At 53.7% G+C, this 22,793-nt stretch overlaps 2 protein-coding genes across 3 annotated transcripts; both read right to left on the bottom strand.

The window, feature by feature from the left end:
- Window positions 1–4,541: 4,541 nt before the first annotated feature.
- On the bottom strand, window positions 4,542–12,815 carry TXN2 (thioredoxin 2). Of its 2 annotated transcripts, XM_084279038.1 has the most exons (4): window positions 12,763–12,815; window positions 11,868–12,085; window positions 10,100–10,223; window positions 4,542–5,304 (listed from the first exon to the last, which is right to left on the bottom strand). In XM_084279038.1, the coding sequence occupies exons 2-4, from the start codon at window positions 12,083–12,085 to the stop codon at window positions 5,188–5,190; spliced, it is 459 nt and encodes a 152-aa protein (XP_084135164.1). In that variant the 5' UTR covers window positions 12,763–12,815; the 3' UTR covers window positions 4,542–5,187. The 2 variants fall into 2 exon arrangements, with proteins under 2 accessions (XP_084135164.1, XP_084135163.1); XM_084279037.1 differs by lacking the exon at window positions 12,763–12,815 and having other exon boundaries at window positions 11,868–12,377.
- Window positions 12,816–14,662: 1,847 nt separating this feature from the next.
- Window positions 14,663–22,434, bottom strand: FOXRED2 (FAD dependent oxidoreductase domain containing 2). The gene is made up of 8 exons (XM_084270693.1): window positions 21,878–22,434; window positions 20,066–20,317; window positions 19,287–19,556; window positions 18,369–18,535; window positions 17,542–17,707; window positions 16,811–17,052; window positions 15,766–15,936; window positions 14,663–15,020 (listed from the first exon to the last, which is right to left on the bottom strand). Exons 1-8 carry the CDS (start codon window positions 22,399–22,401, stop codon window positions 14,755–14,757), a joined length of 2,058 nt encoding a protein of 685 aa, XP_084126819.1. The 5' UTR covers window positions 22,402–22,434; the 3' UTR covers window positions 14,663–14,754.
- Between the last annotated feature and the right edge of the window lie 359 nt (window positions 22,435–22,793).

Raw genomic sequence — 22,793 nt, 5'->3', positions numbered from 1 at the left:
TAGAAAGTTTGAGCTCAGACTATGCAGTCACTCCTGAGCTATGCCAGGAGAAAAGAAAACAACCACTTCTGCCCGAACAATACAGGCACGGAACAAAAAGCCTCTGCAAATGGGCTTTTTCACCATCACTCAGGACCAGCCAAGCTTTGAAAGACGAAACTCGCAGTCAAAGGGAAAAAAAAAAGGGGAGGAAAAGGCTCCCAGTGAACAGAAAGGGCTTTGACAATGTGCTTAAAAAGCCAGATTAAAGCAAAACGCTGTTATATAAATACTGGCGGGCGTGCCGGAGCTTGCATGCAGCCCAGCGCCCCGTCGCAGCCGCTGTGCTAGCCGGGCCCGGGGCTTCGTTGCCTGCTGCGGCCCTGCAAGGCCAGGAGCTGTGCAGCGCCCGCACCCACGGCCCGGGCGGAAGCATTATTGCCTCATGGTGGAGCAAGAAAGGAACCTCGGGGCATGCAGATCCGCTCCCCTCCATCCCCAGGCCATGAAGCTACCAGAGCTGGCCAAAAAACACCCTCTCTCTGCCGGTTGCATGGGGCCAGCATGGAGGGGTTGTGGCTGTGAGGGTGGCTGGAGGTCACCAGCATCTCTGGAAACCACTGAAATCCCTGGTGTATCTTGTACTCTATGGACAGCTTGAAGTGGATGCTTGAGGACTCTCACTGCAAAAGCTTCCTGTTTTTCACTGTTGCTCAACCACAACTCCACTCATAGGAGACACAGAGCTGGGGTGCCTTCATCAACAGTGGGATGAGTAGTGAGTGCCAAGATAGGTACCAGGAGCTCAGCATTCCCCCAGGCTGGAGAGCAAGCAGCATGGTTCCTGTCCTCTTCCATCAGCAGCTACAGCTACCTCTGTGAGCCCCAGAAGCTCCTGGCAGTCTCCACAACAGAGTATGTGAGCGGATCAACACACGTACACTTGTGTGCAGTGACTTCACTGCACAGTAGCTGCAGGCCACAGAGAAGAAACAGCCAACTGTAATGCATTTTCTCCCAACTGTTTGGATTCCAAGTGCCTTGGAAGTCAATGCGGGCAGGAAGGAGGTTGGGTGCTGCCCCACTGCCCACAGCTGCCAGCTCACCCCCACCCACAGGGATGAGCAGCCCCCCACGTCCCACTCCGGCCTCTCCTCACAGGACTGGTCTCTCCATAGCAGGGACCTGTTGCCACCAGGAAGGCAGCCACAGGGTTTCTCGTCTCTCCATCCCCACAAGGATGTGGGGTGCCACGTTTTCAGGCCCTCCAGTTTCCACCCATTTGGCTCCTCCAAGACATTTGGTGACTGTCCCCTGCTCCTACCCTGTGCCATTGCAGAGGTTTCCCCTGCTGCTGCTGCCTCCATCCTTCCCTGAATGGTAGGACATAGCTCAGGGGAAAAAAGCAAGCAGGCAGGGCTCAGCACAACAGCCTGCTCCAGCCCCACATCCAGCCCACGTTTCCACTCACAGCGAGTCGCAGCCTCTGTCTTTTGCCTGGGCAGGGTTTTGAAAGGGAAAGTGTTGCTGAAAATAAGATGTTGCCAAGAGGCCACAAAGCTCACAGGTGCACCCCACGGCCTTGAAAAGAGGGCCAGGAAGGTATTGAACTTGAGCCTGGGTAGTTCCTTTTGGTCTGTAAGGCAAGCTAATGAGAGTTTTATCCTAAGCAATAAAAAGATAAGATATATGGCTGTGCAATTGTTACTCGTGAACTCACAGAAAGAAGAAACTCCAGCCAAACACGTGACACCACCCATCAGAAGCAACACTTAGCACTGCTGCTAACAGCCTTGCAGGGATGGAGGTTTTAATTGCTGGTTCTGCCTGAACCCTCCAATTACTTAGCTGAAAAAGAATTCTTCTGGAAAAAAAGATTTAAAAAAGATAAAAAAAAATAAGAATAAAATAAAGCCCAAAGAGATGAACAAACTGCTAAGGGAAAGAGCCCGGCCAGGCTGGTGAAAGGCCCTGCCCTGGGCAACGCTAGTGGCAGCTCTCTCCCTGCTGACATGCAGCTGGTCTTTGTTTTGTCCTTTGCACAGGAGGAATCATATAATATGTTGATAAAGCAAAGGATTTACTGTCAATACTGGGTGACTGGGCAGGTGTGTCCAGACCTCACTGAAGCCAAACACAGCCAAAACTGCCCCCCTCAGAGCTGTTGGGGACCACAGACGCACAGCCCCATGCACGCTGCAAACCAGCAACCTGCATTGTCCATCCTCTTCCAGCACCTGAAGCTGCTCTCAGTGTGGCACCCTAGCAGAGAAGGTGACGCAGCTTTCCCTCCCTCCTTGCAGGCATTCGCTGGGGCATGGAGCAGGCAGAGGTTAACACTGGGTTTAGCAGGCAGACACAAACACCTCAGGAAAAGGAGCAGCTGCTTTAGGGCTCGATGCAACTGTAACGCCAACAAAAATAAACGCAGAACCTCTGCTTGCCTTGGATGGGGCCATGAGGACAGAGGCACCACGCCTGACTTTTGGTGACAGAATGTCAGGGTTGGGTTCAAAAGGTACCTGAGGTGGGAGAAGTGGGTTTAACTCAGTTTTGCTCCCCTTGCGAAGGCACCAGCCACCATGTCCTCAGAAACAGCAACATGAAAAGCTGAGAAAGCTGCTGTAATGCAAGCAGAGGAGAGTAAGTGCTCAACAGATCAGAGGAGCTTTTGGTATGTTTAACTCCAAAAGGAAGGATCAACTGCATCTTTGCTGGAAAGAGGAAACATTTTCTGAGCTGCGATGGAAAAAGCACCTGCTCCTGAGGAACTGCCTATTACTTGGGCTCTCTACTCTCAAGGAAGACCAACATCACTTTCAGGTGGCATGAAAAGCGCTGCACAACCCCTCTCCTGCCCACAACGTAAATACACTGCTGGTAGAGCTTCCCCCTTCCTTATGGCAGCTGGAGGGACCCCTGAAGCCTCCCCCAGGAGACAGCAAACAGGGAGCTAAATTTAAGATTCCTGCCACAGAAAATGTCCTCATGCTTCAAGTGCTGTCCTGGGGTGAAGTCCATGCAAACCACTCAGGGGATCTCAAGGTGCCCCCAAACCACTCCTACACTATTTTGGAAGGATTTCCACAGGGCACCATGTGTGTGGGGCTTCAGCATTTCTCAGAAACAGTTGTGGCTTCCATGTAATGTGCCCTAAAGCGTGCTGGCGCTTTAATAGCTGAATGGCACCTTAGCTCCACTTTTCCTTAGAAGGAAGTGATAAAATAGCTAATTTATACTGCCCCTTAATTACACAATGCAAAGTCACTGTGTTTTTTCCTGTTCTGTAGGATGGTGGAGCATGAAAGTTGACTATTGTCGGGTACGTGACGCTGTTCCCCTACTTTTCCTGCTCCCACAGGAAAATGGAGATGAGTTTTACTAGAAGTGTTTACAGAGCAGGAACACCGAAACTGCAGGGCAGGCTGCCCGGCCTGAAACATGAGCAGGACACGACCAGCATCGCTTCTGCGGCCTCCCACATAACATAAAACACTGGGTTTCACCAACTGGAACTGACCAACAGTTCTTCACCAAATTACATCCAAGTGACATCAGCTGTAGCAACATGCCGGGGGTGAGATCAGCCTAGCCCGGATGGGGAGGCACGCATCTCAGGGGACCAGCACCACCTTGTGCTGTCACCCTGGGGTGATGGAAGTGAGTGGGGAGCACCAGCAATGCCTGCAGCACTGCACTTGCAGGAGGACACGTGGGACTTTGATCTCCACTCCCCTGCTCCTTCAGAGGTCACAAGTTGTTATTGCAAAGGTGCAGAGGAAAATCGCCTCACTGCTCATAACAACCTGTGCCAGGGAGACGAGATGGAACAAGGCCAAAGCAGAGTTAAGACTGATTGAAAAGAAACAGAAGCTGGGAAGGCAAAAGGAAAAAAAAAGAGCAGCTTGTATATGGTTATTAAGCACTTACAATGTTCTCATGCAGCTTAGATAAGCAAACAGGAATTAGGCATTACATGGGTATCAGCCCTGGCGCAGTACTCTGCCGCCAAGCACACGAGGAGGCGGGGAGCACTTGGAAGCCAGGTGAGCTGGAAACAGGTGTATGTGGGGAGGAGGAGGAAGAGATGGGAAGGGCGGAAGGCTGCTCATGATAGGAACACACAACCACCTCCCTTTGCCCTGACCTTTAGACTATTATGAAGTCGAAAGCCTGCCCTTCTGGCGAGGCTCACCCACGGGAGCTGATTTAATCATTCACGCAAGGGAGAGACGAGCGCTCGGCTCCCCGGGCAGGAGAGGAGCGAGCGAAGCCCGGGGGAGCCAGCGCAGCTCAGATTCCCTGTGCCCAGTGATCCGCTCTCACTGCGCGTGGGAGGAGACTCCTTCCAGCATCCCGGATCCAGCAGCACCCAGAGGGGGTCCCAGAAGCAGCACCACGAGCCCTGTGACAGCAATCCACTTGTTTGTTTTCCAGCACATTACCTTTCAGTAAGGATCAAGCGGTAACCCGCGCGCTCTCTCTCACCCCACTGTAAGGAACCAGCCACTGTGCTGCTGATGCTCCCTCTCCTCTCTCCAGACAGACAAGGGACTGCCCTGTGATTTTCAAAAGTCAAGTTTTATTCTCCAGCTAGACAGCAGTGACCAATAAAGTTCTCTTTATTGCAGACCTACAAAAAGAGATCCATAAAATACTTCTATTTTATCTTATAAAATTATAACGGGAACCCATGGGTTTGCAGAGGAGTTGTACCTGCCCCAGCAACACGAGGACAGAGGGACAAAGAGACAGGTTTCACAGACAAGTCAGAGGCATTCTCAGCTTTAAACAAACCCACCCAGGGCAGGTATGTACCCACATCTTGCAGGGAGTAGCTGCCCTCTGCTCTGGGCTATCAGATGCTAGGCAAAGAGAAAAACATTCCTTCTCAACTCAGCAGCAGCAGCTCTGCACGTCAGCTCTGCTGATAAACACAGGCTCCTAGCTCCAGCCACATTCCCCGTTTTGAGAATAAGCAGTCCCGCTCCTCAGCGCCTTTTACAACTACTGCTGCCAAGAGAAGGGAGAGTGGGAAGGAAAGGTTATGACACTGTGCATCTCCAAAAAAAAAAACAACCCCTACCCAAACCAGAAGAAAACCCCAGGTCGTACAAGGCAGGTAGTTTACGTGCCCCTCGGCTCTCCCTGGCAAGGAACGCACAGCATGGATGTGTCCAGAGGCAGAGGCGCAGCCACCCTTTTGCTTCAGGCTCCAATGAGTTTCTTGAGGAATGCCTCCAGCTGATCCTCGTCCTTTATCCCCACAAACTTATCCACCACATCTCCATTCTTCATAGCCAGGACGGTTGGCACTGCCGACACCTGGGGGCAACAGAAAGAGGGAGACACAGGTGAGCAGAGGCTGTGGGAGCCCAGCTGCACCCAGAGCCTGAGCAGAGCTCTACAGAGGAGGTGGCTTCAAGGCAGCTGAGCATATGCTGCTCAAAGGTAACAGGCCCACTCGCAAAACACAGGACAGCTGCATTCCAAGTTCCTCCTCTCCCTGTGGCCTCATCTCTGCAACCAGCTTACACTGCACTGCTTACATCAAGGTTTTTTGAGTTTAAATAAGACCCAAATTTAAAAGACAAACTCAAAGCTCATATAAAGACAAACAGGTAAAGCTTCCCCTCCACCCAGAACAAATTCCTTCTCTAATTCCCCTTTGTCCTATCACAAGCAAACAAACCTGGTTTACCAGGACGCCTCTCAGACATGATGACCTTTGGCCACTGTATAGCCAGGGTGATATCGGACCAAACCTGTGTTCTCCAGACAGGGCTGGAGCTGGAGGAGGGTTCCCCACCCATCACTGCACAGGCAGATTTCCTGCTTCATCCTACCGTGGTACTGACAACCCCCTCCAACCCATCTTTCCCTTTCTGCTCCTGTTTTCAGTGGTTTAGCTGGTCACACACCAGTGACCATCCACTGCAGACCCCTGAGGATTAGGTAAGAAGTGGAAAAAGTCCCTCTGACCAGAGCCAACAGGCAGCTGTGCTGCTCCAGGCATGGCTTTTTTAGCCCAGAACAAAGTTTTCTGAGAATTATCCACGAGAACACCAGTGGAAATGACAAGGCTCTCAAGGGACTTGCCAGCTGACCAGCAACAAAAGAGACCCTGGGGACACAACTGAGAAGAGCAACCGAAGCTCAGAGCGCTGTGGCAGCAGAGAGATCCGGTTGTGTTTCTTTGGTGCACTTATCTCTGCAAAGCCTCCCCCCAAAACACATCCTGTCCTTATCTCACCAGCTGCCTCCCAGCCTGTGGGGCCTTCCCGCATGTGCTACCCAGTGAGATCTGCAAGCCCTTCCTCGGGAAACCTGCCGGGGGGCTGGCTTTTCTCCCATCGGGAGCCTGAGATGAGAGAGACATCTTGTGCTTCCCTTCCGGCCCCACCAGCCCAGGGCAGCTCCCAGCAGCCTGTGAACTACAGGGGTTGTGCAGCCTCATCTGAAGGGGTGGGAGCACTGGGGCTGCTGCAACACACAACCTTCAGCTCCTCCTAGCGACTGGCAGGAGCAGATCCGGCAGGCTCGGGCCTCAGCACTGGTGATGATGCCACCAACGTGCCCCCCTGTGATTTTAGAGGTGAGGAAAGCAGTACCAACACTGCACTCCCTCAAAGGGGGTTTCTGCCTCTTTGCCCTCCAAGAAGAACAAAGCTCTGCTGAGCCTCCCTCTGCTTTGCAAAGCGGGTTAATAATGAGCAGAGTTACCCCAGCTCCAGCCACAAAACCCCGTGCACCCAACCAGTGCCAGGCCATTATGTCCTGGGTGAGGAAAGGGCGACTCTTCGAAACACAAGAGCAGATAAACCCATGATACAGGGCTCTACACACTGATCAGCACATTCACGAGCTTCATGCAGCCATAATCCCCTCATCTCCTCCCCTTTCAAGGCAGTGAGCAAACCCCGTGGCAGGTCCAGGGCTGAAGCTGCAGAGCTGGGTAAGAATTTGGGGACAACGAGCAACTTTTCTCTGCCCAGAAAACACAATGCTTTTGACAGCTTCCCTCCTGTTAGCTGCAGCAAGGGCAGCCCATTAGCAGAGCACATACTTTGTATTGCTGCTTGAGAAGCATGGAAATCTCTAGAAGGCAAAGTTGGGGCCCTTTTACTTTTTCTTTCTTTTTTCTTCTTTCTTTTGGGTCCCATCTGCACTGACCCTAAACAAATCCGCCTCCTCCTCCCTCAAGAGCATTTCTAGAGGAAAAGTCAGGCTGCTTCTGATCAGCACTGACCACACAGATAAATAAACGTGTGCTGGCTATTCCTGGCAGCATCCATGCTAAGGGAGTTCTCTCCCATCTGAAACTAGGGCTTTTATACAAGCGTGGGCACCATGCAGCGGAGCCGGGGGAAGGATTTCATTCAAGCTTCAGAACGAGGTGTAACGCAGGACCAAGCTCTCCTGATGAACAGCCACCCCTGTATCCAGCAGCATTCCAGGGCTGCCCACCCACAGCAGCCAGGGAAGGGGCTGCCCTTTCCCAGTGGACACACGAGTGGGCAACAGGCCAAGGCAAGAGATGCATCTGAAGAATTTAAGAGACGGCAGATTAAACAAAAGCATTCCTCTGCCTTTCTGCTCTCAGGGCAAGGGGTCAGGAGCAGGCTGGAGCAGCAGAGAAAGGCCACAACCAGAGATGAAAGGTGTCGGATAAAAGGAAGAACCCCCAGGGAAAGAACTTTTGTGCTGGGCATAACCGGATGGGAAAGGGCGTCGGGGATGTTTCTAGTTGTAGGAAACACATCCCTGCTTCGTGCTATGCCAGGACAGCTGGGAGCCAAGGGCAGACTGCAGCACAGTAAAGGAATGCACCAGCATTCCTCAGCTCTTCTAGAGGGTCACTCTCCACCCCCCACCTCTAAGGAGGCTGCTGAAGAGGATGTTGCACAATTGGGCAGCAAGCCAGGGGCTGCGTGCGAGGGCAGGGGAACGAACATGGATGGAAGGACACTTCCTGGCAGCTACGAGAGGGGTCACATGGACCCTGAAACATGAACTTTCTCAGTCAGCAGACATCTGATTCCCAATGGAATTACTTTAAACCAAATCTTTCCTGATCCCTCCCAAATTCCACCCTTGGTTCTCCTGATCTCTCCCAAACACTGTCTTCAGTTCCCCTGTGATCTCAACTTGGTGTACTCCCATCAGCCCTGATGCTCACATCTCCTTAACCAAGCATGTGCTCAGCATGCAAACCAAGCTTCTGCCTTGAAAAAGGAGCCTTAAACGACGAAGATCCAAGCAAAAAAACACTCCTTCACCCCACATGCTTGCAGCTGTCCTGCTCACAGACGTTGCCTGGGGATGAGGCCTTAGCCACAGGGACAATGGTCAAAACCAGCTAACACACATCACTCAGAGCAGGGATGCAGCAACGACCCACAGGCCCTGCTGCAAAACAAAGGCTTCAGCAGGTCTATCTGTAAGGCTCCAGAAGGACCTGCAGGCAGCCAGCCCCTGCCTGCTCCTATGCCACCAGGGCTGCAAGACAGACAGACCCTGCAGACAAACGGGTGTCTGTGCAGGGGGGGCAGCTGCTCACTCACTGCCCAGCGGGACAGCGCGGGCAGCGCGTCAAACCTGCACAACCCAGCACTTTCAGCCTCTTCCTGCAGATCTTGCTTCACACGCACACTCTGCCTGCCATGTTCCAGCCATCTGAGATTATCCTCCTGTAATCCCTGCTCATTTAATCTACTGGAAGGCTTGGAACACTACAAAAGTTAAGCTAATATACTCTGTTCTCTTCTCCTTAGGGTGGTTGCTACCAGAGCCTCATGTGCATCTACATACTTTCTGACTACCACTGAAACAACCTCACCCCCTTCAACTTGTCTCCAGCACCCCTGAGCTATGCAGCGCTGTGACATGCAGCCCTGCTCAGGAGCCAGGAGCTACCCTCCTCAGCCAGGGGCACATCTGTGTGCCCGTCACCACCGCAGAGAGCACTGGAGGCTCTCGTGCTCAGCTTTTGGAAGCTGCACGTCATGTCTCTGGGCACCAGCTGGGTGGACACACCACCATGGCACATGCAGAAAGGTCTCCTTGGGAAAGAGTGGGAGGGAACAAGCTGTTCCCGCTTCCTTCTCCTCCTGGAAGGATGTGGGAACTACACAGTGTCTCCTCCAGGCTCACTGAAATGACATCTTGCTCAGGAGATGGTTCTCACTTTGCTGAGCAACTCAAGGAGCTTCCTGTGCTAACCTTCACCCTGGGAGTGGGACTTCATCCGTGCAGGGGAAGCAGCTCAGTGTTCACTTGCGTGTCACGCAGATGAAGTACCTTCTTCCCTGTAAAACACAGCAGCAGGATGCCCTGACTCCACAGACTGCACTGTTGTTTACAAGGAGAGACAACAGGGGCAAGCACAGTTGTCAGAGGGCTTTCTGTGTTTCTTAAACTACCTAATCACTGACACAGGGAAAAGATAAATAAAACAAATCACATAAACCAAGGCCATGGCTTTCTTCAGTTGCTCTGCTCCTTCCTGGGACTGAAACAGCAGAGGGAACACACGCAACAGGCGTGTGAAACACAAGTGTAAGCACCAAGATCTGTGCTTGTCAAGAGCAGGACACAAAGTCCTGTTGCCTATATGTGTCCCCTGACCTGGCTTCCACCCGTCCAAACAAGATCCCTGGTTTCTCCATGTGCTGCAGCTGAAAGATGAGACATTACATCCTGCCCTGAGCAAGAAATCCTGAACAAGGAAGGGAAAGAGAGCGGGCTGGCTGCACAGAGAACCGTGTTCAAGTGTGGCACAGACTGGGGCTTGGTACTTCACGTCTCTGCGCTGCGCCCGAGCAGCCCATGCACGCAGCGAAACAGAAGGGCTGCGGGCTCCTGGGGGGCAGGCAAGCATCTAACTAGAAATGCCTGCAAGACAGAGGACATGTTTCTGCAGAACTGGAGGTGGGGATGCTGAGCACAAGCAGAATTGCTGGAGGAGAGCCAAGCAGCGAAATCCACCAGGGATCAGGAGCTTGTGGGCACTGGGCTTCCCCTCCCCACTACGCTGCTGCCATGTGGACACACCTCTCCCTAGGGAGGGGCCTTCTTCACACCTCCAGCAAAAAAAAGCCTGTGCTCTTCCAGCTCCTACCTCGTACTCGATAGCAAGGTCTGTGTGGTCGTCAATGTCCACTTTGGCCATCAGCACCTTCCCCTCCTGCTTGGCCACCATCTTCTCCAACCTGGGGCCCAGGATCTTGCACGGGCCACACCACCTGATGGAGAAAGAGGAAAGGAGACATTAGAGGGCACAAGCACAGCAGCAGAAGGCTTGCTGGTACACTAGTGCCTTTACTGCCATTGCCATACCACTCACGACCCAGCCTGGAAACACCATTCCCAAACCACAGCTTCAAAAAATGTTTCTTTCACAAAGGGGTAGTCAAAGGGGAATGCTGAGTGGGCGGGGGGATTTGGGGAGTGTTTGTGTGTGTGGTGGCACGTGAACACCTCGCACTCACCGTAAGAGGTCACTATTCAGCATCCATGCCACTTTTGACATCATTTCTATCACACTGCAGTCCACCCTGCCAGCCTTGGTGGTCCTCCCACCCCCTCTTCTTGGCCGTTGACCCCCCACTCTCTGCCTTGCATCCCTACTGGCACACAGGTGCAGAGCTGTGACCCTGCTGACCACACATCTGCCCCAGAGCGAGTGTCACTGCTGGGCGTGGGGGTCACAGCCCAACTAAAATCAGTTTATGCCAAATACCAGAACGCTGACTTCCCATTCACACTCACACATAAAGGGGATTTACAGAAAGTCCCCTTTAGCTGCAGAGCTCCCAGAGATGTGGCATCACTTCAAAAAGGGATCCCCTATTGCAAAAAGTGTAGCAGCAGCAGTTTGTGAAGTGCCATACACACAGAAAACACCCCCTGCATCTTCTATCTGCCCCAGTTAGGATGCTGTAAACGTACTCAGTTCAAGGAGAACAGGAGTTAAAGCTCTATGTGCCCTTTTCTTTTAAACCTGAAGCTCTAGTAAACTTTGCTTCTCTCCAGCTTCCCTCCGTACCAGGTTTCAGGCTTGCAATTATTTGCTTTCTCTTCCCTGGATGATCCCCATTAACACTCATTTAGGGTTGTCAGTTTGGTCTATTTAAAGCAGAAGTTTTCAGGCTGTTTCCTACTCTGCTTGCCCAGAATCAGCCACAACAGGCTCACACGACAGCACTGCACTGTTCGGAAAATACTCCAGAAAAGAAAAATAATCAGTGTCATTAATCCAGCAGATAATGTCTGGGAGCATTTTTACTGGCATGAGGATGACAACATTTTTCTTAATGACAACTGCTGCCATTGGTATCACGTGGCTGTTCTTAATACATGAAGGCACTCGCTGTCAGAAGCCTTGCCTCAAGAACACATGGCATAAGAAAACTGGAAAGACTCAACATGACGGTGCAGCAGTACAGCAAACATGGTGTTCTTCCAAGGTTGTTTATATAATTTAGGGTTTTTTAATAGGACAGTTAAATGATAAAGCTAAAAAAGGGAAATATAAGAGCTTTGTCTTAAGGTGTCTTTTGCAGGATGATGCAATGGCAGGGCCAGGACGACACCCAAGAACTTGGGAGGTGCAGCTATGCCGCCCCGGGGAACGCCTTCCTGGCACTTTAGCTTTATGCTCCTGCAGGGTGTAGCTACACCAACAGCAGCACAACCTGATGGGCAAAACCTCTATGGATTGTGCCGTAGGGGTGGAAGCACCTTTTAACACCAGATGCAGTTGGCAGCTCTGCAAGCACTCAGGCATACTGACAGCCCCGCTGTGCACACTGTGTCACAGCAGCAGCAGGGACACAGCTGCACGTGTGACAGCAGCGAGGGGCGCAACAACCATGGAGGGAACTTACTGTGCATGGAAGTCCACCACAACGGGTTTGGGGTTGTTCACCACTCGGTCCTGGAAGTCACTCCCATCCTGCACATTGAAGGTGCTCCTGCAGCCTGCCGAGGTGCCAAAGGCCCTGCTGTGTGGTGCCAGGGGGGCAGGGAGCGTCTGTTGCCTCTGTGGGGGCAACGTCCTAGGGGTAAGGGACAGCAGCCGCCGGATCACCAGCCTCTGGGCCATCTGTGGGGAGAGGAAAAGGCACGTGGGATGGGTGCGCCCCAGAGCTGGTCCCACTGCAGCAGGGCCCTGCTCAGACTCTCGTTGGCAGGGCAGCCCCTGAGCCAGCAGGTGCCCAAGCCAGAGACACATGGGGCACCACACAGGAGTGTCTACTGCCCTATGCCCAGCCCCTGAGACACCACTGCAGCTCCAGCCCCACAGCCGTGGGGTCTCACCCATCACAGGACCCCAGCTACAGACCCCAGTTTTCACCCGTTTCCACGGAACAGGGCCCCCACCCCACGCAAACGGAGCCCGCCCCGCCCCGTTCCGTCCCGCACACGGGGCAGCCCCCCCTCCCGCCCAGCTCCCCTGACACCGCGGGGCACGGCTCCCGCAGCTGCAGGACCCCAGCAGCTCCTCCCGGCGGGACGGGGCCCCACGGCCACGGGGCCGGCCCCTCAGCCCCACAACACGCGGGGCGGGGCGGGGCAGGCCGCAGCCACGCAACCCCCGGGGGCCCCCGCTGCTCCTCCGGCCCCGCCAGACGGGACCCCCATCGCTAACGGGCCTGGCTGCCTACTCCAACCCCGCAGTGCGGAACCCCTAAGCAGGGGGCTGCCGCTGCCGCTGCCCCGGGACGCCCCAGGCCCGCGGAGGGACCCGACCCCCTCCGAGCCGCAGCGCCCACCCCGCACCTTCCCGGGCCCGGAGGTCACCCGCGCCGAGACAAACTTCCGCTTAGCGCCCCGCCCACTCGCGCGCTCATTGGCCGCCGGCGCAGGAAGGTTGCGACAGACGGGGCGGGCACTCTCACAGCCCATTGGCCGTCGCCCCAAGAGCCGCTCTCTGACTGGCCGCTGGGGCCGTCCTTTAAGCCCCTTCCCACCGTCCTGAAGCGGCCGGTGGGCTGCGTTGCACGGGGAGAGTCCTGCGTGCCGATTGGCGGCGGCGCCCTCCAATGGGCGCCGAGAGAGCGCCCAGGGGCGTTGCGCGCCCTCGGCACGTGGCGCAGGCCCCTGTCCCGCCCCGCCCCGCCCGCGGCGGCTCCGGCCGGCGGCTGCTCAGGCCCGGGCGAGAGGCGGCGCTGCCGCCGCTGCTTCCGCCAGCTGCCCTGGGAAGGGCCGGTCCTGCGGCACCCCCGGCCCTGGGGCCCCAGAGTAAATCCAGCGCGGCGCAACGGGGCAGCGCAGCGGGTCCAGCCCCACTCCCACGGGTGCCTGCACCCAGCGGGGCCTATCCCCCCGCGGGGTCTGTAACCACAGCGCCGGATGAAGGGGATGCGGAGCCGGTAGTCCCGGGGCCTGGCAGCTCCTACGGCGCCAGCAGCGAGGCTGGGTGCCAAGGGATCCCCGCCCCGGATCCAGGGGAAGGGAGCGGCAGCAAAACCCCACCCCAGGATCCAGCCCTGGGCTGCTCCAGGCACAGAGCACACCAAAGGGCCAGTGGGTGCCGGGTTTTTTAGGCTGTTGCTTTTCTAAGGGGAATCACAGTTTAAGGTGTGACCCCTCTGCAGCTCTCTTGTGGGAATTTGCAGAGGGCTGAGAAAACATCTGAAGAAGGTGCCTGCCCCTACCTACACCCCACATCAGCACATAGAGGGACGGAACAAATAGGGTGTGTTCTCTGAGATGCTCAGGGGCTGAAAGACACGTGGAGGTAAAAGCCAGTTCCCCCTTTCTCCTCCTCTGTTTGCTACAAATCAAAGGGACAGTGTAAGGTCGAACTCAAAACTGCTCCTGCTTTGCAGCTCCAGGGCTGCAGAAGGTGCCCGCAGGGAGAGGACAGACAACTTCAGGTGGGTGCAGAGGAAGCAGGAAGTGCGGACAGCCTCCCAGTCAATCCCCATAAGATCACACGATGACTGGAAGGGAATAAAAGAAATAGAGGACAAGTATTTTAACAACATGTTCACCCAAAACTTTCTTGATGGGACATAGTGCAAATAGGAGAAACATTGGTCATGCTTTATAAAAGACGGGGGTAACCTTTCAGGCTGCTTGGTGCAGGAGAAGAAAAACATGAGGACAGCGGAGGTGTGTCCCAGGCACTCCAGGCAAGCTACTCCTCTTCTAGAGGGAAGGGTCACTTGTGGTATTCTCTGGGGAACACCAAATTCTCTGACCTACCATGGTAACTAAAAAGACCACTCCTCTCCCCTCAAGCTACATGACTGCCCTAACTCATATGCTGGAAGAGTACCACAAAGTTTACCTGGAGTCCCGCTCTGGGATTTGTCACACAAACAAACCTTCAGCCATACGCAGCACATGGTGTCCAGGGCGCAGAGAGCCTGCACCGGGCTGCCACGGGGTGCGAGCAGGTCCCCTCAGAAGAGGGATGTTAAGTTCCCCAGGTGCTCCTGCACTCTTTTCTAGAGCCCTGGACATCACTGCAGATACTGGTCTGCAAGACAATCACAAACACCATCTTCAGGCAACTCCAAACTCTGCAAGGACAACGTAGAAGCCTCAGCATCACTGAGGTTTTGGCCCCTCACTTGTCCTTCGGAGCACACTGGTCCTCTTTGTAACAGCAAGATCTGAGCAGGTCTTTGGCAACTCACGGTGGGTGGAAGGCATGGGGATGGGGATGGAGGGGTGCATGGGAAAGGGCAGAATCCTGCTGTGGATCTCTGTTACAGTACTGGCACAACAGCACCTACGGGCTTCAGTGTGGAGCCAGGAAGGTTAAAGTTCATCCTTGGCATTAACAAGATGCTGTAGTGGACGAACTGGTATCGCATGATCTCTCAGCAGCTGGTCCGGTGACCCTTCGTGACTGTCAGGGGGTCTGTTGCCCAAAAAGTCTGTGAGAGTGTAATCCTCTAGCAGGCCGGCTTCCAGGGCGTGGCGCCGGAGCCCCTCACTCCCCACCAGCCCCTGCATTCTGACATACCCCTGCTGACAGAAGGGGGGCAGCTTCTGACGGGTGAAGGCAAACAGGAAACAAGACTCTGCAGGAGGAAAGGATTAACACAAAATAACTCATCAGACTCTGCAGAGAGTAACTGCCACAAACTCTCGAGGACTCACTCGGAACAAAAGGCAGGGAGGATGAGGGAAAGTGACTGGTTTCCCACCTGACACCCTGTCCTGGATGGCAACAATAATCAACTCAATGCTGCAGAACTCAGGAGATGCAGGGTGGCATCTCTGGTCTGCACTCTGGGAGGAAAAGAGGCTGGATTTCAACTTGCAGCCCTCTGGCACCTTCTTCCAGTGGCAGGATTGCTTCCCTCCACGTGCCATGGGGGGTTCCTGCAGGAGGTTCCCACACCATGAAGGGAGACCAGGTCTCACATGCCAGCGCTCCTATTTCCTATGGGAAAGCAATCCTGTCATCCATACATTAAAAGAGTTCTGGGACCCAATGACACAAGGAAACGTTCAGATAATGGAGGAGGAAGGAGAGCTGCACCTAGAACAGGGATTGAACCAAACCTCATACACCTTTCCCTAAATCTGTGTGTGCCTGGGGCAGTCTCTGGTGGTGAGCGAGAGCAAAGGCTATTTGGGAACATCCACACAGCACCAACACCTTTTACTCTCTGCGGAGTGCATCAGAAAGGTGAGACTGATGGTGAGTCACCAGCTCATCACAGGGAGATCTCAGGTACTTGCAGAAGAGATCTCGTCCTGCCACATGTCCCATGTCCCTCACATCCCCCCTCCTCCTCCTGGGCCCTGTGCTCGAATTACCTGCAAAGAAGCTGCGCAGGTCAGTGCTGAGGCAGTTCTCCAAGAAGCGCCTCAGCGGCAGGATGTGAGCGTTTGGGGCCGTCCAGTCTGTCAGAAAGTCCTCCACAATGTGATGGACCGCATCTGGGCGGGGGAGAGGCCAGTCTGGGGGGCGAAGTCTCATCTCATGCTCTGCAAAGAGAACATTAAGGGAATCTCTCTGAATCAAAATGGCATTAAAAAGAGCTTGGGGAGTGGAAAGCAGCTATGACAGCTGTTCCAGCTTTTGTCCTGACCTTTTTAATCCCTGGCTTACTTTCATTTGCTGTCCCCTATGCTAGCCCTGTCCTCAACAACCCTGCCGCTGCACAGCTGCCCCTTGTCCCTGCCCGCAGTATTTCCCTGTCAGTTCACTTGGGTTCCCCCTTGGGCAGGGACTGCCAGATGGGCTGAGCTGCATTCCAAGCTTTAATGCTGCTACCCATCATGCTTCTTTCCATGCAAGGCAGGCCAGACCCTGACCTTAGGTTTCTGGAGACCAAGATCTAGCACACTCATTTCCCAAGGAAATCTATTCTGAGCGTGTTTGCTGGATGTAACAGTCACCTCCAAACCCTTGCCTTTGGCTGCTCTGTCTCTGCATGACCTCTCAGACCTGGGTCAGATGCAGAGAGCAGATTTCTTTTGGCAGTAACACTGAACAGCCCAGCTCCATCTGCAGGGACCCTGCAAAATACATGCAGGCTGCCAAAGGGAAGCAGTGCTGCTCTTTTTAGGAATGGGGAAGTTCCCAGCCCCTTGTTTGTTCTTGTTCTCGAATGAGAGGTCTCTGGTACAACCCTTCCCACCCTGTATCGGCCTGACCAATGGAAACTTCTTGCCAGGTCCCAACTTTTTCTTCAGCTCATGCTTTGGTGGTGGGAGCCCCAGAGGATGGACACAAAGGAAGTGGAAGAGGAGGTTGTGCAATGCCTTCAGGCTCCCCCTGCTTTGGATCTGAAGTATCTTCATCCCTCTCTGTTTAGCTCCTAACTGATAATTAGCCGGGAGAGACAAGAAAGCTTACCTGTCGGGAGGCGTTTGTAATAGTAAATAACAGGGTGCAGAAAGTTGGACTGCCAGGCGTGCTGTGCCTCTCCCACAGCTCGGTTGTAGTAGAAGACATCCTTGTCAGCACCAGAGAAATTCCTCCCGTACTCCATGATGACGACAAACAGCCCATTGGGAGCCTTTCTCCCCGTCTGCGTTTCCAGCTCGGCCAGGACTCCAACTGGGTACTCTTCCAGGTACTCAAATGCCGTGGCATTCCTGCGAATTGCAACCATGACACTTAGACCTTTCTGACAGCTGGGATCCAACACCCACTCAGCTGGCCAGGGCTGAGGCCAGAAGCCATCTGATAGTAATTATTTTTGGTCATTACAGATCTGGGCTGAACTTGATGCAGATTTTACAAAGGCTGCAGATACTGTTACAAGACTCCATTATTTTCCTAGACTGTGGGATTCCTCTTTACATGCACACAGGCTTTTCCCTGGGGACAGCACAAAGGTACTCTGAGCCTAGAGGGAACGTTTGGACCATTTCAGCCCTTTGAGGGAGGGGTAATTGGCAGAACTGGGCACAGTGGCACCAGTTGTGGCAGTGGTCCACGTTTTGAGGTGACTGCCTACGTGATGGTAACGCCCTTACACAGGGACAGAGCAGTCTGTCTGTATGGTGGCACCACGGGAAGCAATGGTATGGAAAAAGGAACGAAAAGATAGAGTGCAGTGCTGGGAATAACTACTCACTCACTCTCTCAGCAGTATGATGTCAGCCAGGACACTGAACATCTGGTAGAGGCCCGAGGCCTCGTTCACCCGCTTGATGATGGAATTGGTCAGCTGTGTAATCGGGTAGGCTGTGGATGGCCAGGGGACACCGTGGTGACGGTTTTCCAATAGGCGGTGAACGGCACGAGCTAAGGCATTGGGAGAAACACAGCCAGCTTATCTGAAAATCCACCTTACCCTCTGAAGAGATCCCATCGCTGTGCTGTGGCGCACACAGGTGAAGGCAGGGCATGGTAAATAAGCTTTACAGCTCCTCCACGCTCAGGATCTCCCACCCCAGTCTCTGGTAACTGCAGTGGAGATGCCCTCTGAAAGCTGATGTGATGCTAAGCGGTTGGTGAGGGGGTGGGGGGCGTCCTTGGGGACATTTCATTACTTCTGAGCAGTCCTTTAATGATAAGGATGGGCACACACACACAAAGGCAGAAATTCTCTCTACTGCCCAAAGCTGCTGCGTTTTAAGTCTGCTGCGCAGACCTCTCACCCACAGTCTGTCATGAGGCAAAGCATCTGGCAGGCAGAGATCTATTGTGTTACATAAATAAGAGACAATGGGCAAGAGAAACAGAAGACAAAACAAAGACAGACAACCAAAAACTTCAGATATGACCCCAAGTTACTTTTCCTCTACTTCAGATGCCAAAGCTGCAGCTTGGCTGTGTTTTGTCGTTCTGCTTACTGCCAGTGCAAGACTAAGGGTGATCTCCTTCCAGCAGTAAGCAATGAATTGCTCGTTCTACGGGAGGAACGACTCCCACCTCTGTGCATTCTGTACACCCCAGTACTCACTTGTATACCGGAATCCATGGATAAAGCCTCCTGCAGATTTCCTGAAGTCAACAGAGTGGCTAGCAGTGCCGAGAACAAAAAGCCCCCGAGTGCCTCTGGACTCGTAACTAGGTTTGATCTGAGGATACTTCTTTTTATCCCCTTTTCCTGGCATCATTTTAAGTGATCTGATGTGCAAGAGAGAGGAGCAGGCTGTCAGGAAGGGCAGGGGTGGAAAACCAAAGCATTTCTGATAAGGCAAACGTTATATTGCAGCCACTGCAAGTCTCTGCTTCATGGTCCCACTGCCTTCAGTGGGATTTACTGCTTTCCCAAGAGCACTAAGTCAACAAGGATCTTCCAGAAGACATGGGTGCTCTTCTCAAAGTAGCTCTGGTCAAGATCAAATGCCAGCCTGAGCCACCAAGTGTATTTTGGAACACTGTGATGTTAGATGTATCATTTTTAACTGCAGGATGTACTAGGAGACAAACCATGGTAGAATGAAAGTTGCATCCTCAGGAGAAAAAATAAAGCAGACAAAACCTTTCTATAGCAATCTCTGCCTGTACCACCCTCTGTCAAAAAACAAGCCCAAACCCAAACAAAACACACTGCTAGCCTTTTCCATGTGATGTGGCAAGTCAGAACATTAAGTTCTAAAAGTACAAGCTTTCTCTGTCACCCAGGTCCCAACACTGCCATTTGCTCAGCTCTGCAGCCTGATCAGAGGGCAGGGGCACACGCATTCCCACCAGGACACAGCCATAGCTGCAGGGTAAACAAAGGACTCTGCAGAACCAGGTAGCTCAGAGCACCCGGAGGTCCGGGCAATGCTGCCAGGAGAGGACCCGACCTTCCCTTTCATCCCGAGTCAGGCCCATCAGTGTCTCTCATTCTAAATACCTGCTTTCCCTGGAGATCCTGGTTCCCCCTCACCTGTTGTAGATAGAGAAGTCAAACTTCCAGCCCAGGCAGCGGATGACACGGTCGTAAGGTGCGCGGGTGGCAAAGTTATCCAGTTCGTCCTGCGGAAGGGTGATGGAGTTGATGCCTGCACTGGTGTTCCTATTCTCCAGGTAGAACCGGAGCGTGATGTGCAGCTTCCCTTTCTTGTCCTTGACAATAGCCAGATCTTCAAGGTCGCCCTCCAGAAGCCCATCCAGAGATTTCAGCTGGTAGGTGTCCAGCAGGCCGTTGTTAATTGCTCTACAAGAACCAGGAAATAGAAGAAAGACTAAAAGAAAGGGCAAGAGGTGGGATCCACGCTTCAGTGTCAGGTGCTGGAAATGGGACACATTTACACAGCATCCCACACTCCCCTTGAGTGCAAAGGTTATCCACAGAGCCTCAGGCTTCACAGAAAAGCACAGGTGGGACAGCCTTGCTGCCCTTGCAGGGTGTAGCCAACCCCTCAGCTCTCCTCTGCGATCGCAAGCAAGGAAACAAGTTGGGAGCCAGCACTTTTTAATGATACAGTTTCCAAGGGGACATTTTCCTATTTCACGCAGACCCCAATGAGCTCTCATCAATCTCTGGCATTCAGCAACTGCAACCTGGACTGCTTTAAACCAAGGACCTTCAGATAGAAGGCCCCATGTTTCCTCTGTGACCCTCAGGACCGCAGCACCTCCTGTGCCACCCCAGTTCGTCAAGAAGTGCTTCTCCTTGTTTGTACTCCAGTTGCTTTAGAAAGAGGAAGAAGAGTGGTTTCCTACCTCAGATCCCCAACGTAGTGGGTAGCCCATGAGAGGCGCACACGGGACCGGCTCACCATGTGGATGAAATTCGTGACGCCCAGAATGTTCTCTGCCGTCTCAAAGGCCGAGTTCCCTCGGCCCAAGATCAACACGGTTTGGCCAGCAAAATCCTCTGGGTTGATGGACACGGTCTCGTAACCTTCAACGTACTCTGAGCCAGGGAAGTTTACCACATTGGGGACCCAGGTGCCAGTGGCGACCAATAAAGAGCTGCAAAAACAGGGACAGCACTAGGGAATGCATGAATTACAGGTATGGGGATCCTGCTCCATCTCATCACTTCTCCCTCCCCCCACAGTGGAAGACAGCTGTGATGTGCAGCTGATCCAGCAGGGCTGGAGGGGGGTCACGGTTTCAATACAAAACTCTCCCCAGCTTCATCTAATGACCTGCTCCTCTCCTCAGGCCAAAGATAACTAGGAATGTCATTACATGCAGCACAAGTCAATGCAGGTGCTGTGCATAAAAGCTCCACTTGTCTCCTAAGTCTCCCTCAGTTTTTTGTGAGCGTGCAAGTGCTGCTCGTACGTGTTCACACACTGTAACACCAAAGCCTTTCAGGGGTCGATAATATCCTGCGTCAAAAGTACCTGGTATAAAATGCACCGACTTCTAACACAGCAGAGAAAGTAACAGAAAACATTTTCAATATTTTAAAACATAACTCCTAGTCTTAAAAACACATTAGAAAATACTTTCAGTGCTAAGAATTACTCTAAGTACAGTAATCTTTTCTATCTCTCTCCCTAAGAGCTTTTACTTGAATCTTAGGGGAGTTTTCGTCACATACATGGAAACAGCAGGCAGCCCAGGCTCGTGGCACCGTCTGCTGTCCCAGCCTTCCTCACACAGCTCCCGAGAGCAACTGGCTCATGGTGCGTGGGTGCCTGGGACTGCCTTCTGACCCCCCCAGAGCTTGCCAGCCAGCACGACTCCAAGTGACAGCCAGCGTGACCTGCAATCGTAGAGCTGAGGTTCTCCGGAGAGGTGAGAAATATACTCCATATGTTCACATGAACAACTTCTAGATGGTTTTTAGGAATGTAGCTCAGTGGCAGTGTGAGATACACAGGCGTGAGCATGACAGTGGGAAGGGAAATCAGGGACCAGCAACCTCGAGGTTCATCACAGTCAGTTCCTTCTATTGCAACAGCCCCACTTGTCTCTGTTCCCTTCTGATGGCTCTGTGATAATTCAGGAATTCATTTGGCTGGGGCGTACGACTTCTAAGCACGTGTGGGTTACCAGAGGTGAGGTGTTGCTGCACTGTTTCACCTGAGTTTGCAATAAAAGCAACAGCTGCTACAAGTGCAACTAAGGTAGAGTTCTATTCTACAGAGGGCAATTATATAGTGATAAAATGTATCAAGCATTGGAAACCACAGTGATGACAACCATAGCCAGTTGTTTCTACCCTGGCAGCTCCTCAGCTGTCCAAGGGATAATGTGGCTCACAACAGACAATGCCTTCCCAAGAGCTGTTAGTCTGCCCGCCCCACTGATCCCTACAAAATATTTTATGCCATGGTGGTGGTGAAGCTCTGGTGATGGTGGCCAAATCTCTGAGAGGCTGTATCTCCATCACTGGAGACCCCTATGCCTCAATTACATGAGGCTCTGAGTTACCTGACGTCACTGCCCCAGCTTCAGACAGGGGGCTTGGATAAAATGATCTTCAGAGGTCTCTTCCAACCTAGTTTACTCTATGATTTTGTGACTTCAAAGACGCCTGTGGGGAGCAGTGTGGCTAGCCCCGGGTACGCCCATTACCTGCACTTGTAGTTCTGCTTGTCTTGGTCGGTCAGGAGAAAGTAGTGCCCGTTCCAGGCCTGCTCATCCCTCTCCAGCGTCACGTGGACGATGGCCGTGTTGTACTGAACCCGCAGCTTCAGCATGGCAGCAAAGTCCTCCAGGTAACGCACCATCGCATCGGCATCGGGGAAGAAGTCACGGGAGTAGCGCCGGAAAAGCAGGCGGCGGTCATGGCTGAGGAGGGAGTTCCAGTCGTGGCGGAGGTTGAACTCGCTGTTGGATTTGCCCGTGTACTGCTTGTTGATGCTGATGAGCTTGCGGTGGCGAGGGTAGAGGGCAAAGAAGCTGCCGGGAGCATGGCTGCGCTCGAAGACAACGTAATCCCGGCCAGCCCGCTGGAGGAAATAGGCGGCCTGCAAGCCCGAGGGGCCGGCCCCGATGACGCAGTAGTCGTGGTAAAGGAAAGCAGCGCCGCTTGCCGCACACAGGCTGCCAGTGTACAGGGCCAGCCCCAGGAGCGTCCCGCAGACCACTGGGGCCATGGCCAGGCCGCGACAGCCACCCCTGCGGGGGAGAGGACCGGAGAGGCATCAGCAAGGGGGTGGGTGAGTGGCTCTAGCTAGCAGAGACCTCCCTACAAGGCCCGACCACCATGACACCGCAGCATCCCTCAGGGCCCTAACCCCCGGTGAGGGTGTTGGGGTGAGGCCCAACGGCCAGCCAATAGCAAAGGGGGTCCCAGGTGCTCCAGCCAATGGGGACACTCCCACCCCCGCCCCCCCCGGCCCCGGCAATCGTGAGCGGCGCGGGGCCTCTGGGCGGGAAGGCGGGACGCTACCTGCGGGCTAAGCGCTGGGAGCTCCCGTGCTGCCTCCGCGCTCCAACAGCCAATGGGAAAAAGAGGCGCAAGGCCCTCAGCCAATGGAGGTGGGGT

Source organism: Gallinula chloropus, assembly GCF_964237585.1.
Source record: "Gallinula chloropus genome assembly, chromosome: 1".
In the NCBI taxonomy this organism is placed as follows: domain Eukaryota; kingdom Metazoa; phylum Chordata; class Aves; order Gruiformes; family Rallidae; genus Gallinula; species Gallinula chloropus.
This window is presented reverse-complemented; position numbering and strand designations above follow the sequence as displayed.